The sequence below is a fragment of the Acartia tonsa genome, chromosome 7, assembly GCF_053477335.1.
Source record: "Acartia tonsa isolate MP-2025a chromosome 7, ASM5347733v1, whole genome shotgun sequence".
In the NCBI taxonomy this organism is placed as follows: domain Eukaryota; kingdom Metazoa; phylum Arthropoda; class Copepoda; order Calanoida; family Acartiidae; genus Acartia; species Acartia tonsa.
The window spans coordinates 40,019,699-40,034,707 of NC_137266.1; the positions used below are offsets into that span (position 1 = coordinate 40,019,699).

Sequence of the window (15,009 nt, forward strand, 5' to 3'; positions counted from 1 at the left end):
TAGGATTTTATAAACTTTTTTGATAAAACCGTTATTTTCCAGTATTTAATATGTTGAACCTTGTAGCTAGACATCCTCCTTTCTCCGAGCACCCGAGCAGTTTTTTTCGCAGATCATGTGACGAGGTGGTATAAACTTTTTATATTTGATAATTCCTACACAAATCCCAGGGAGGGAAGGGACATTGGACTGTTAATTTCAGTGGTACCCAAAGTTTTATAACAGCATAATTTTATTCGTTGGCTTACAAATTTAGGCATTTTTCTTGAATTTTGTTGTTGTACATTCATTTTAACCTATAATTTTTAACCTATTGAAAGGAAAATTATGTTTATCATCATTAGGGTTGCGTATAAATTTTTTGGTCCATTGTCTTATCCCCTTAGATCATTGGTAGGGCCAGACTTTCACAATAAAAACATCCAAAATTTTGTAGACAACCAACCATTGATTCACAAACCTTAATAAGTCGCGCCGTTTTTGTGACAAGGCATTCCACTAACTCTACTTTGAATGTTGAGCATCTGACATTGCAGAAGTAGTTTGTCTACTGAATTGATTAAGCACTCTATTCTAGAAATGCTTTATATAGCTTCATTTGGTTTTGGTTATATCCTTTCTTTATATAAGTCTTGGTTTAGGATTTTTTCTTCCTTTTAATTACCTATCCCCCCCCCCCCCCCGAAATACAGTTAGTCATATTAGCTATTAGTCCTGCCCCCCTCCCCCTGGAATAATAATTTTCAATAACCTTCCCTTGAGCCCCAACAGTTTTGAAAATCAAAAGTTTTAAACAAAAATGTCGTAAGTGATGAACGATGTTTAAAAAACTTACTTTTCTCAACTAATGATTTTTTATTTAGTTTTTATATATTTGGTTTAATTTTTTTTCGCTTATGATTATAATCAATAAATAGTATGTATAACATAATGAATTATCGAAAAAAGAACGAAAGGAAATTAAACATGTTTTATTTTGTATGTAAAGGGTAGGCCTACGTGGAAGGGAGGGGGGGGGGGGCACTCTTAGTTACCTTCTCCGCTCCTAACAGAGTAAAGAGGTAAAAAATATAAAAATTGGGGGGAAGGTCATTAGAAAGCTCTGAGAGCGCAGCGCAACAGGGAAGGCAACAACGTCAGAGGTCGCGTAAAGGAGTAAAATAAAAGCTACAGGTTTAGAGATAAGAGAAAAGTGGATGGGGGGCTTAATGGGGAGTAAAAAGGGCAGAAATAAGAGGAGGTTTGTTTGTCTACATTCCCATTTTCATGACATTTAATAAAGCTTTTTAATTTCCCCCCCCCCCCTTCTCTCTAAGAGTTTCCTTCTCCCTATTTCTCTTACTTTTAGTAAGTTTACAATATATCAAATATATTAATTTAGCAAATTTTCATATTTTCTACAAAATAGTCATGATTTAGTAATTATATTAAGTTGAAATATCCCAAAATGTGAATATTTCATATGGGTTAATATTATATTTTTTTTTATCAAATTTGTATAAATATTCAAAATTAAATATTTGATACAATGTGGGTAGCAAACGACCTTTAAAAGTACATGCAATTTAAAGGATTTTTAGTTAAGATTTTTATTTTTAAATTTTAAAAAGTTTAGCAGCTTTTTAAAAACTATATTTTTTTCTAGCTTTTCTAAAGATAACAAATTTGTTGGAATATATAAACTTATATGCTCTCTCTATCTCTCACTCTCTTTATCTTTCTCTTGCTCTCTTTTTTTCTCCTCCCTCTGTTATCTCTCTCCTCTCTCTCGTCCCTTTTTCTTGGGTGACGACAACAGCAGAACGACCCTGACAGTGACGTGGCCAACATCATCACGACACACAGGAATAGTGACGATTTTTTTCATAATACGGCACTGACTTTTTTTGCCACAGTGCAGTGGTGTGTGTTAGGCAATTTTAGTGCATTTTAAGATGATTATATTATTTAATATGACCTTATTTTCATATTCATGTTAATATTAAGTTGTTCAATTTATAGTAAACTTAAAATTAATTGTAGACTTTTAATAATACGGCGCTGTTTTTTCACACAGTGGATTATATTTTAATAATTCAGATGTTTTAAAGATATCTAGAATTTAATAATGCTACTATATATTTCTTTACTTTCAATATATCAAGAAAAACAATTTCTTAAAGAATATTTTTTTAGAATTTCCTTGAATATTTTACTGTGTTTTTATGAGTCATATAATCAAGCTACCTTTACCTTTTTCTCTTTTATTACTTTCATACTTTTTGTAGATTTTTTTATGTTTTTTTTTAGCGTTAAATTTTTGTACTGCTATTTTAATTATGTCAAAATGAGAATTTATTTATAATGCAATTGTGGATATATTTTTAGTAGAGAAGGTACTCTATAATTCAATTTTGTCTGTCCGTCCGTCAGTCCATCAGCCAGTCCGTAACGCTATAAGGGTAAATGTGATTTACTCAGCTACTGCTTAAGATAAACAACTGAAATTATCAGTGAAGATTTCTATGACCTGTTCGCATCTAGTTTACAAATTGTTTTGTCCGTCTTTTAGTTGTTCATGCATCAAAAGACATAAAAAAAAAATTTTAGATCTGCATATGCTTTTGATTTTTTTGTATATGCTCTCTTTTTTTATGCCAACCTAACTCCTGCTCTATAACTTACTTTGTCTGTTTGTCCATCAATGTTTTTTGTGCTTTCCTACTTATGGATGTTGTCATTCTTTTTCAGTAATATTTTATCTATGGCAACATTCAATTGATGGTATAAAGTTTTCATAGACAATTAAAAGCACATTACTTGCAGTTTATTCGTAGTCTATATCAGTATTAATACGGCTTTGACATAAAGTCTGTAAGTTTTTGAAAAGCCCCCCCCCCCCCTCCCCCTTTCCTCCTTTTTTTCATAATAGATATTACAGAATTGTAATAGCATAATTTTATATTTATGCATTGGTCAACTTGAGCATTGCACTAGTAATACAATTACCTCATTTATACCAACTAGGCTTCAGTTTTTATACTTCTGTTATACATATATGCATCTAACTTTTATATACTAGTTTCATTTTTAAATAGAATATAGAATATACTTTTCTTCTTGTTTTAAAACATGTTTTCAATGGTTTTTACTTTGTATTCTACTGTTATATATGCAACTAACTTTTTTATACTAGTTTCATTTTTCAATGTGATTTAGAATATATTAAATGTATTTTCTTCATTTTTTAAAACATTGTTATGTTTTTACTTTATATTCTCATGTTATATATGCAACTAACTTTTTTATACTAGCTTCATTTTTAAATAGAATATAGAATATAGCAAGTGAGTTTTCTTCGTGTTTTAAATGTTTTTACTTTGTATTCTACTGTTATATATGTAACTAACTTTTATATACTAATTTCATTTTTTAATGTGATTTAGAATATACCAAGTGTATTTTCTTTATGTTTTAAATGTTTTTACTTTGTATTCTACTGTTAAATATGCAACTAACTTTTATATACTAGCTTCATTTTTAAATAGAATATACTAAGTGTATTTTCTTTATGTGTTAAATGGTTTTTACTTTGTATTCTACTGTTAAATATGCAACTAACTTTTTTTATACTAGCTTCATTTTTAAATAGAATATACCAAGTGTATTTTCTTTATGTTTTAAATGTTTTTACTTTGCATTCTACTGTTATATATGCAACTAACTTTTATATACTAGCTTTATTTCTTAATGTGATTTAGAATATACCAAATGTATTTTCTTTATGTTTTAAATGTTTTTACTTTGTATTCTACTGTTAAATATGCAACTAACTTTTATATACTAATTTCATTTTTAAATAGAATATACCAAGTGTAATTTCTTTATGTTTTAAATGTTTTTACTTTGTATTCTCCTGTTATATATGCAACTAACTTTTTTATACTAGCTTAATCTTTTAATAGAATATAGAATATAGTAAGTGTATTTTCTTCATTTTTTAAAACATATTTTTATACTCTTGTTATATATATATGCAATGCAACTAACTTTTATATACTAGTTTCAATTTTAAATAGAATATAGAATATACCAAGTGTCTTTAATCTTCATGTTTTTAAACAGAGAAATGAATAAATGTGTGTGTGTATGTGTATGTGTGTGTGTGAATAAAGGGGATGTATGTTTTAAGAGATAAAAGGGAGGTTATAAGATGATAGCCATATATCGCCTCTTATTTCTCTCTCTCTCTACAACCTGTTGATAATATATACATACTATACATTTATACGGATTCTTAAAGCCTTTTATTATGTTATTATCACAGTATGTTATAAGGGTATCTAAAGTTGAAATTGAACTGTGATGTTAAGAAATACTTATCTCCAAAAATAAGCTGGAATAGACATGTATCTATGCGGTGTACAGGAGGAAAGAGAATTCATCTTACAGAACAGTTTTTACCTGGATATAACATTTCATTTGTCTCTTTCAGTTTAAATACAATGGTACATTTGTTGTGATTATTAATTTTTCTGATTTTGGACTTTGAAGTGATTTTTTAAAGGTAATTATTTTATATTCAGTCTTTATGGTTGGATATCTCTAACTTTTTAAAAAGAAAAATTTCTTTTAACTTTTCCGCATGTCGGTATGAATTACATATTAATAATATTATTTTCTTTGTTGATAAAATAATACAAAACCACGTTGATCTGTTTCTACTTAAGGAAATTATAGTGGTTTTTTGAATTTGTACTTTCAATTTGAACATCATTAATTTAATTGACCCTTTTGGAATTGTTTTTATTAAAATTTTATTATAAAAGTATATATTTTTATAGTTCAATAACTGCAAAATCTATATTTAGAATAAGCTTTTAGTTATAAATATATAGTACATCAATTTTTTTGTAAAAAATCTGGATCATGGAAAGAAAACGAAGTAGCGGGTTTCGTCGTATTGTCACGGAAGCTTTTCTCATATTTCTAGCTCCTTTCTGGGCTAATTTCCTAACATTTACCTAACCTAACCTAAAATAATCAAATGCTACTGTGAAAATACGACGAAACCCGTTACTTCGATTTCTTTCCATGATCAATAATTTTATTCAAATTTAAATGCTATCAAACGCGTTGGTTAAGTCTAACAACCGTTAATTAACCACTTTTATATTATATTTTATTTTGGCTGTCTATTTATCTAACCAAACTTACTATCTATCTATATTAGGTACCCTAGCTATCTTCTAACTATCTATCTATATGAGGAATCTTTCTTTATCCTCTTAACTATCTCTCTATATTCTTGCTATCTTATAACTACCTATCTATATTAGGTATCCTCCTTGCTACCTTACTAACTATATATCTACATTAGGTATTCTTGCTATCCACTAACAGGCTAACTATGTTAGGTATCCTTTCTATCCTCTAACTATCTATCTATATTAGGTATCCTTGCTACCTTACTAACTATCTATCTATATTAGCTATCCTTGCTATCTTACTAACTATCTATCTATATTAGCTATCCTTGCTATCTTACTAACTATCTATCTATATAAGGTATCCTTGCTATGGTGGATAGAGGAGATTCCCCTGACAAAGAACTAACACAAGTTAAGCAAGAATCTGCCATACAGGTACCTCAAAAAACTTTTTCTTAAAAAAGTTTTATAGATACTATAAAAAATGACGTCATAGTGACATACCATTGGCCAATTAAAATGTATACTGACCTGCCATTGGTAATTTAGTCTTTATATTGGCCTATCATTGGTCAAGGGTATTGTATGACGTCATTTTTTATAGGCACTAAAAACAGCTTATTTTTTTAATCTTTGTATGTCATGTTGTACTTTGGCAGCAGTTGGATGTCATTTTGTCAGAGGATGTAAAAATTATATTGTAAAAAGTATTTTGATAGTGTTGTTTAAAATATCGTTAAATACAAAAAAATATTGCCAAAACCGCAACAAAAAATAGGTATACAAAATGACATAAATGGATATAGTGTATTTTTGTCTATTGTTCGTTTTCTGACATCACCAAGTTAAAATTAAAAACCAAAATAAAAAAATAAAAAAATCATTACCAAAAATTAACTCCCAGTTGAAGTTTGAAAAATAAAACAAAAAGTTGCCAAAGGAGCTTACTAAACAGCTATTTATGACTATGTTGTTTTTATTCAAAAAATCATATTTCTTTTTATTGCTGCGCTACTTATGAAAATAATTATTCCTGTTTTTGTTTCCTTTTAGAAATTTCATGAATAAAACTTTTCTAAAATTAAAAGTAAAGAATTCTTTTATTTTGTCTCAAGATATATTATAGGGTTAGCCATCATTCCCACCAAATATAGTAAACTGTTATTGAAGCATTTTTGAAAGGGGCATCAAAGATATACTCTGACACCAGAGGTGGATTTAAAATAAAAATTTGGGTCGCTGCTTCACTGGTGATTCAAAATTGTTTTTGTGAAAAATCCTCCAAAATCACATAAAAAATTTACAAAAATGAAATAAAATCATACAAGAGTTATTAAAATAACATTTTGCTTGATTTTAGTAGCCTTTTTTATGTGATTTTGGAGGATTTTTCACATAAATTATTTTTGCCACACCAGTGATGCAGCGATCCTATTTTTTAAGAATCCACCCCAATAGAATCATACTGCAGAGTTAAAAAAATTAATAATAACCAGAAAAAAATTTTATTAGGATTTTAAATTCTAATTTCTTTTATTCATTTTGTCCATTTTGATACCCTTTTCAAAAATACTTCAAAAATAATTAAATATTTTGAATATTAAGAATCGCAAATTGTTACTACAGCACAAAGATACCCTTTTCCTTTTCTTCACTTTCATTATTTGACACTCCAACTAATTGTGCCTTTAAGAATCGCTGAAGCTCTTTATAGTGCCTATAAAAAATTATATTGGAATAGTTCATATTTTTCAGCCAAAAGTTTTAACTTTATCTCCTTTTGGGACAATGGAATGAAAATTACACTGGTACCCAAAATTTCATAACCACGTTGGTTAAAAAACATTGGGTGCTTTTATTTAATTTTGATTGCTTGGTTTTAAACTAGAAGTGCCGAAACGTTTCAGCCAATACCTTTAATCTACAGAAGGGGTATTTTTTTTTATATCATCATTTGGGATGTATATTATTTTATCGTTCATTGTCTTATCCCTTGAGATTCCTGCGAATATTATTTTGCACAATATGCAGAAATGTTGTCACACCACCATTTTTTAGTTGGTATTAATCTTCTTAGAGAAACCAGGTTCGGGAATATGGGACTTATATTCTCCGATTTTTATCTATTTTGATTATTTTTTTGACTTTTTAAAATTCAATTTACCCCTCCCCCTCCTAAATATGGAACTTTTTGTTATTAATTCATTCTACATGCCGCACAAAAGGGCTAATTTTATTGATATTATGATTATTACTAAACATTACTGCAAGGTCAACTTTACAAACGCTATTCTAATAATTAGAATATTATAAAATAACCTATTTAATAAGGTAGAAAAGTTTTTTTTTGTCTGTAGTTTCAAATTAAAATAAATACTGATCCGATTGGGTTCTCCATTTCAGAGAAGCTTTACATAGGTTCTGGCATAGTTTTTTTCAGGCCTCTTCCTACAGAAGCTAGGGGCGTAGCTACTCGTAGATAATAAAGTAATCTTGATATAAATAAAAGTACTTGAAATAGTTGAATACAAATCCTATCTCCACAACTATTGTTCTATTCATTTTGTCTAGATACCAACCCAGGGATCTAAAGGGATAAGACAATGACCGATAAATTCATGTACATCCCCAATGATAATACTGAGAAATAGCCATTCTGTAGATTACAGTTAATGGTTGAAACGTTTGGACACTCAGCTTATTGAGCCATTTGATCAAAATTCAAGAAAAGTACCCAAACTTGTTAAGCCAACGAATATGGAAACTTTGTGGACTAGTTGTAATAAACGGGCTAATGTCCCCTCCCTCCCTGATACAAACCATCCCTAAAACTTTATTTTTGGTAGATCAGCTACTCTATAACTAAATTTAGAGTGGTGCAACTGTCTTTATGTCCATATACTAGTGTAAATAAGCCTTGCCCCCCACCCCCCTTAAAAAAAGCTTTAAATTTGTCTAAATTCATCTGAAAATTGTAAATTTTTAGTTCAGCCGTTTCATTGATCTTAAGCAAGAAGATGATAAAGTCCCTTCACAGACTATGACGTCATACGATAGAATAGCCAATGAGAGGACAGTATACACTGTAATTGACCAATGGTAACATTTGTGCTGGCCTCTCGTTGGTTATTCTATCGTAAGACGTTATAATCTGTGGAGAGACTTTAATCATCTTTATTAAGCAACCAACAAACAAAAACAATTAAAAATCCATGTTATTTATAACTTTGAGCAATTTGTTCCTTGCTTCGAGTTCAGGAACTATATATTCATTTTTATCAGGGATCTAAAGGGATAAGACAGTGTTTGATAAATTAATTCACATCCCCGATACACAAAATTACCTCTTCTGAAAATTACAATTGGTGGTTGAAACATTCGGACACTCAACTTAATGAACCAACCAATCAAAAATCAATAAAAGTCCCAAATGTTGTTAAGCCAACGAATGATAAAACGTTATTATAAAACTTTGGGGACTAGTGTAATAAAACAGCCCCTGTATATGTCCCCTCTCTCCCTGTATTTTCAAACTACTACAAGAGTTATTTATGTTCTATCTATAATACAAAGTAGAACGATGTCTGTCTGTCTGTTTGTTTGTCTGTGTGTCTGTTTGTCTGTTTGTTTGTAGCGAAGGATCTCGCTAACCGCTGAACCGATCGGTTTCTCCTTTACAGGGTAGCTTCTCATAGGTCTTGGGAAGGTTTATAACTATTTTCTTGGGGGGTGGGACATCCCCAACCCCCCCAAAAATAAAAATAACCCCCCCCCCCCAAAAAAAAAAAAAAATTAATTTTTTTAACTAAAATAAAAATTTTTTCGCCCCCCCCCCAAAAAAAATTTTATACTTTTTCTTTCAAAATCTAAAATAAGAAATTTAATTTTTAAATTAGACTCTCTCCTCAAGTGCCCCTAGAGGCCTCTAGGGGCGTACCCGCTAGTATGTTATATGTTAATACAGAACAGCAAATTTGGAGCAAAGCAACTATTTAACTTGCATTATCTGTCCGTCCTTCCGTTCCTAATTCTATATTTACTAAGTTTTCAGGATTCTCATGGTATTGTCGGTTCCGTAACATCGCCTCTCAAGGAGCGTTTCGCTGTATTTAACATTAGCTTTTGATAGGTTATTTTAGGTTAGGTTAGGTAAATGTTAATGATTGCCCCGCTGTGCTTTGCTATTGTCTGATATGGCTTTTACGATATTTTTGCGGAAATGGTGGGTAACCTTATTGTATTTATATATAGCATGTAAACCATGGAGGGGGGGGGGGGGACATTAGTCTGTTTAATACACTAGTCCCCAAAGTTATATAACAACGTTTTTACTCGCATGCTTAACATTTTTGGGAACTTTTACTGAATTTAGATTGAATTGTTAATAAATTGTAGTGTCCAAACGTTTCAACCTATAATTGAAATCTACAGAAAGGGTAATTTTGTGTATCATCTTTGGGTATGTACATCAATTTACTGGCCAATGTCTTATCCCTGTAGATCCTTGCAAGTAAACGTATTATTCATTTACTGAATGAATTCACTAATTAGTCTTACATATTTAATATATTAGGATCTAAAGGGATAAGACAATGGTCGATAAATTGATGTACATTCCTAATGATGATACATAAAATAACCCCTTCTGTAGCTTAATAAACCAACCAATCAAAATTCCCTAGAGTCCCCAAAGTTGTTGAGGCGACGAATAAGAAAAAGTCTTTAAAAACTTTGGGAACTAGTGTAATAAACAGCCTATTGTCCCCTCTTATAACATATTTTTTCGAGACCAGGGCCCTGCAGGGTTAGGGCACCTCAAGAGAAACCTATTATGCCTCAAAATTTCCAACCCTTAACTTCAGGGATATAGGGATAGGAAAATGAACTATAACCCCAATATTGGGGGGGGCAACCAAAAAAACATTAGGAAATTAATTATGTCCTTGTTAAAGAAATAAATCCTTATACTAAAGTAACAGGATGTTTGTCTGTCTGTGTGTCTGTCTGTGTGTCTGTGTGTCTGTACCGAAGGATCTCGCTAACCGCTGAACCGATCGGGTTCTCCTTAACAGGGTAGCATCTCATAAGTCCCGGGAAGGTTTATAACTATTTTGGGGGAGGGTACCACCACCCTCCCAAGAGAAATGACAAAAAAATCGAAATTTTTTACAATTTAGGGGAGACTTCAACGTCAAATAAGGTGGTATCGTACATAAAAAATTAACTTTAACAAACAAAAACATTTAAAGTGCCACTAGAGGCCTCTAGGGGGCGTAGCCGCTAGTATTTAATAAAGCGGTGGTTTCCCTAATATTAGAGCTAGACCACAATCGAACTTTTTGATGCCTTATTTTATTTTAGCCTAGGTTAGGTGAGGTTAGGGTAAAGGTATAAAAGATCCCTCGGGAAAGTGGCCCTGCAGGGTTAGAGCTTCTTGGGGGTGCAAGAAATATTTTTTTTTATTTAATTAAAGGAGGGGGATGGGGGGGGGTTGATAATCAAGAAATATGTTTTAGTGAAATCACTAATGAAACTTTGAATGTATACAGTGTATAGGTTATTATATCTCTCCTTTTTCTATATCTCTGTAAATAAAATGCACTTTTGTTTTATAAGATCATATTTGTGAATCAAATTATGACTATATATTCGACCCTTAATGTTGTAAGAAAGGTGTTCATTAATAACAAATTACAGGCAAATTCATGGTCCTATTTTTGCAATTTACATATTCTTTAGCATTATCCAAAATTTTCAACCAATTGATTAAATCGTTCTAGAATAGTTGGTTGCAAAAATGTCCAAATATTTCAATCAATAATTTCAATCTGTAGAAAGGATAATTTTGTTTCATCATAATTGGGGTGTACATCAATTTAACGTCTGTTGCCTTAAGATTACCATGTCCTTACTTTCAGATGGAAAAAATAGGATAAAACATGCTCTGGAAATTTACTTTCAATCGTAAATAATGGTCTCGCCGTTTATGAAATTGTAATGAACACATAGCCAACTATTTTAAACATTTAACTTATTTTTTTATATTTTTTGCTCTTTTTGTGTAAATTTTTGAGTTTTATGTTCTTGACTATTGTACTATTTATAACTAAATGACTAAGAATTTGGACAGTTATTCATGGCTTTACATCTATTTGAACCATCTAATATTTGATGAAATTGATTTTTAATTTCATGTTAATAAAGGCAACAATTTGTCTCATATAGACTATCTTCTGACAAAAATGTCTGCAAAACTAGGGGTCAATGAAGAAAATGGGGAAGGTAGTTGTCTGATGTATACAACTATACTTGTAAACTTATAGTAATTGTGCCTGACAAATTTATCAGGAAGGAGGGGGACAATGGGCTGTTTATTACACTAGTCTTTAAATTTTATGATAACGTTTTCTTATTCGTTAGCGTACTAACTTTGGGGACTTTGAAACTGAAATTTGATTGGTTGATTCATTAAGTTGTGTGTCCAAACGTTTCAACTATTAAGTGTAATCTATAGAAGGGGAAATTTGGTGTATCAGCATTCGAGAAACACATCAATTTATCAGCCATTGTCTTATCCCTTGATATCCCTGGCAAGTTATGCAAGTTTGCTTTCATCATTTTTACATCATTCCCATTTCCAATGGTGGGGGGTAACGTCATCCACAACTTTTTATTTATAAAAGGACACTCCTTATGTATATTTCCAGGGATTCAAAGGGATAAGACAATGGCCGATAAATTGATGTACATCCCCAATAATGATACACAAAATTAACCCTTCTGTAGATCATAAATAGCGGTTGAAACTTTTGGATACTTGAATTAACCAACCAATCATAATTTAATATAAGTCCTCAAAGTCCTTATGCCAACGAATGAGAAAACTTTGTCATAAAACTTTGAGGACTATTATAATAAACATCCAATGTCCCCTCCATTCCTGGTAAATTTCTTATTCAAAACAATAAGTTTTGCTCTAGGAGTGTACCTACTCTATAACTTTTGTCTTTCAATAGTCCGTCCAGGCCATAAAAATAAGGAAAGTTCAATATCTGAAGGGAAAAAAATAAGCAGGTAAGGAATTAAATGTAATTTTTTATTATTAGGATATTTTGACTTTGCCCCTTGCGTTCAGAGTTGAATTTTATTTAGGAGGGGAAGGGGGCGAGGGTGATACTTTTCCTCCTACCCTTCCTAACCGCATAAAAAAATTTATATTTTTAAACTGGACTGTCCTTCCAAATTATGAATGCATAGTTCATAGAACTTGGTTCCCTGAACAAAATATACGCAAATACAATTTAAGTTAATTAATTTTGACATCTGTGGTTGGTGGGTTGAAAACAATCTGCGCTCTGATTGGAAAAGCTTAAGTTTCGTACATCATTCAACATCATTAGAGCTCAGGTAGTTTCCAATCCACCTATCCTATTGGTCAAAATTAATTGACTTAAATTGTATTTGCGCTTTTAAATAAAGAATTATATAAAAATCGAATTTTATAAAAAAAAATCCTTAAAATTTTATGCAGATTTCAAATCTATTGTATACATTAAAATTCTTTCCAACTTATATAGCTTAATGTAATTGTACAGTCTGTAAGTTCGATTATAACATTACAAGTAATTGACCATAACTCTGTCAAAAATGCTTTCATAACAGACCTTTTTCGACCCAAGATACTGAAACAGTTTGTATGTAAGCTCAAGTAATCAGTTTTGAAAAATCTTTCTATTTCATGGAAACCTAATGAATATACAAAAAAAAAATGCCAATTTAGGTGTAAGTTTTTAAAGTTTGGTTCTGTTCAATAAATTTATTTTAAAGGGATTTATGCATTGGTTATAAAAAAAAATAATTTTAGGTTGGTATTAATAGTATTTCAAAGAAAGAAAATCAAGAAAATAAAAACTTTGAACCCTATCACTTTAGAGGACAGCTGCCAACCTCCAGTTTTCTGGATGTATTAAAATACTTGTTAGAGATAATGAATAGCCCAAAAAATAAAACAAAAAGGATTTTTATATGGCAAAAAAATTATTAATAAAATCTTAATTTTGATGATGATAATATAAAGATACCCCTACTGGTGGTGATGGTGACCCAGATGGTATTTAAGCATATGACCGTTATCACAACTTATCTATTGAACTGTGGTCCATTTTTTATATTTGTAGCATCCTCCAGTAAAAAGAAATAACAAAGAATAAAACCATCTTTTGAAAACTACAATATAAAAAATATTTTTGTTTTACTTTTTGGGCTAATCCTTATCTCTAACAAGTATTTAACTACATCCAGAAAACTGGAGGGTTGCAGTCATAATTTAGAAGAATGAAATATCAAATTTGTTAATTTTTACCAAATTTACTAGGTTCAAAAAATATAAAGAAATATGTTAGTAGGAAAACCTAAAACTTAAATTGCAATTTTAAATTGCAAAAAAATCCAAGTTTTAAAATTATATATAAACAAAATGTATCATAATGATAAACTGAGTTGTTACAAAAGTACTTTTTAGTAACTTTATTGTAATACCATGCATTTATTATTCATAATAGTCTTATGCATTTTAGAGTTAGGAATTTAAAAATTAAAATAGATATTTTAAAATATAGCTAGATTTTCTGGAACAAAAATAATTTCTCGGAATGGGAGGGGTTAATGGACTTTAGTTTTATATAAATTCTTCAAACAGTTCTCTTATTCGTTGGCTTAAAAACTTTTATTAATAATGATTTGATGATACAAAATAGCAGTGGCTTTATGTATTCTACGTAAGAAATAATTATGCTTATCATAATTGGAGGTGTTCATCAATTTATCGTGCATTATCTTATCCCTGTAGATCCCTGAAATAAAGATTATCTCAAACAATAGCAAGTAGATATACCCTCATAAGGATGCTGTGAGTATTGGTGCAAAAAATGGGGACAAATTTTAAATTGATTTGACGGGGCTGATTATTTACGTCACAAGTGAGGAGAAAGAAAAGGGAAGGAGGAAAGAAACCACCTAGAAAAGAGATGGGGGTATGACGTCACACGCCAAAACAATTTGAAATTTGTCCCCATTTTTTGCACCAATACTCACAGTATCCCTCATAAGAGATAGATACCTTTTAAAAACTAGAATTATGAACATGTGTAAAATAAAATAAACATGCTGTTTTTGCGATTTGATTGCACACCGTTTCAATTCATTGATAAGTCATAGCTAGGAATTCTCCTTATGCAGTTTTGAAGTTTTTTTTTGCATTTTTTTATCATGTAAACTTGCACTTTTAAACCAGTTTCGTCATTGCAAAATAAAGTATTGGGTAGAATGACGTATACTTCTATGATCAAAGTAATTGAATGTTTGTGTCTATTTGTCTGTCCGTCAGTAGGAACTTAAAGAACCCCTGAAAGGTCTATATTTTTTCTATTGTTTCTCTTTTTGTTGCCTCCAACATATTTAATATTTTCGCAGATATTAAAATAAGATTAATATTTTAAACCAGTTTTGTCAGCCTTTAGGGGCCAATGTCTAGGGTTAACAAAACTGCTATTAGTTTTATGACTTTTATTTTAATATTCGTAGAAAATTGTCTTTAATATGATGCTATACATGACTTTTCAGTATGGCTGAGAACCGGTTTAAATCCAGCGGATATTAATCAGTTTTGAAGCAAAAGAGGAAAATATTACATTTACTTTTAGATATTCTAGTAGTTTTAATCTTATTTTAGTATACCATTTTAATTGGCGGAAAAGTTAAGGGCAAACACTCTTCAGTTGACAAATCCCTGTCCCGGATTATAGAAACTATTTCTAGGTTT

At 30.5% G+C, this 15,009-nt stretch overlaps 3 protein-coding genes across 9 annotated transcripts in view; 1 reads left to right on the top strand and 2 right to left on the bottom strand.

The window, feature by feature from the left end:
* The window catches only part of Sgf11 (SAGA associated factor 11kDa), a 229,512-nt gene that overhangs the window by 58,751 nt on the left and 155,752 nt on the right, over window positions 1–15,009 (bottom strand). The gene's annotated exons all lie outside the window — the stretch shown is intronic.
* Window positions 1–15,009, bottom strand: part of LOC145323733 (interleukin enhancer-binding factor 3-like) — a 200,880-nt gene that overhangs the window by 30,118 nt on the left and 155,753 nt on the right. The window lies entirely within an intron of this gene.
* LOC145323729 (cyclic AMP-responsive element-binding protein-like) overlaps window positions 4,385–15,009 on the top strand; it is a 26,589-nt gene continuing 15,964 nt past the window's right edge. Inside the window, exons 1-2 of the mRNA XM_080166217.1 lie at window positions 4,385–4,546; window positions 5,548–5,624. Of these exons, the coding sequence (XP_080022343.1) occupies window positions 5,559–5,624 (66 nt within the window). The 5' untranslated portion in view covers window positions 4,385–4,546; window positions 5,548–5,558. The remainder of the gene's footprint in view (window positions 4,547–5,547; window positions 5,625–15,009) is intronic.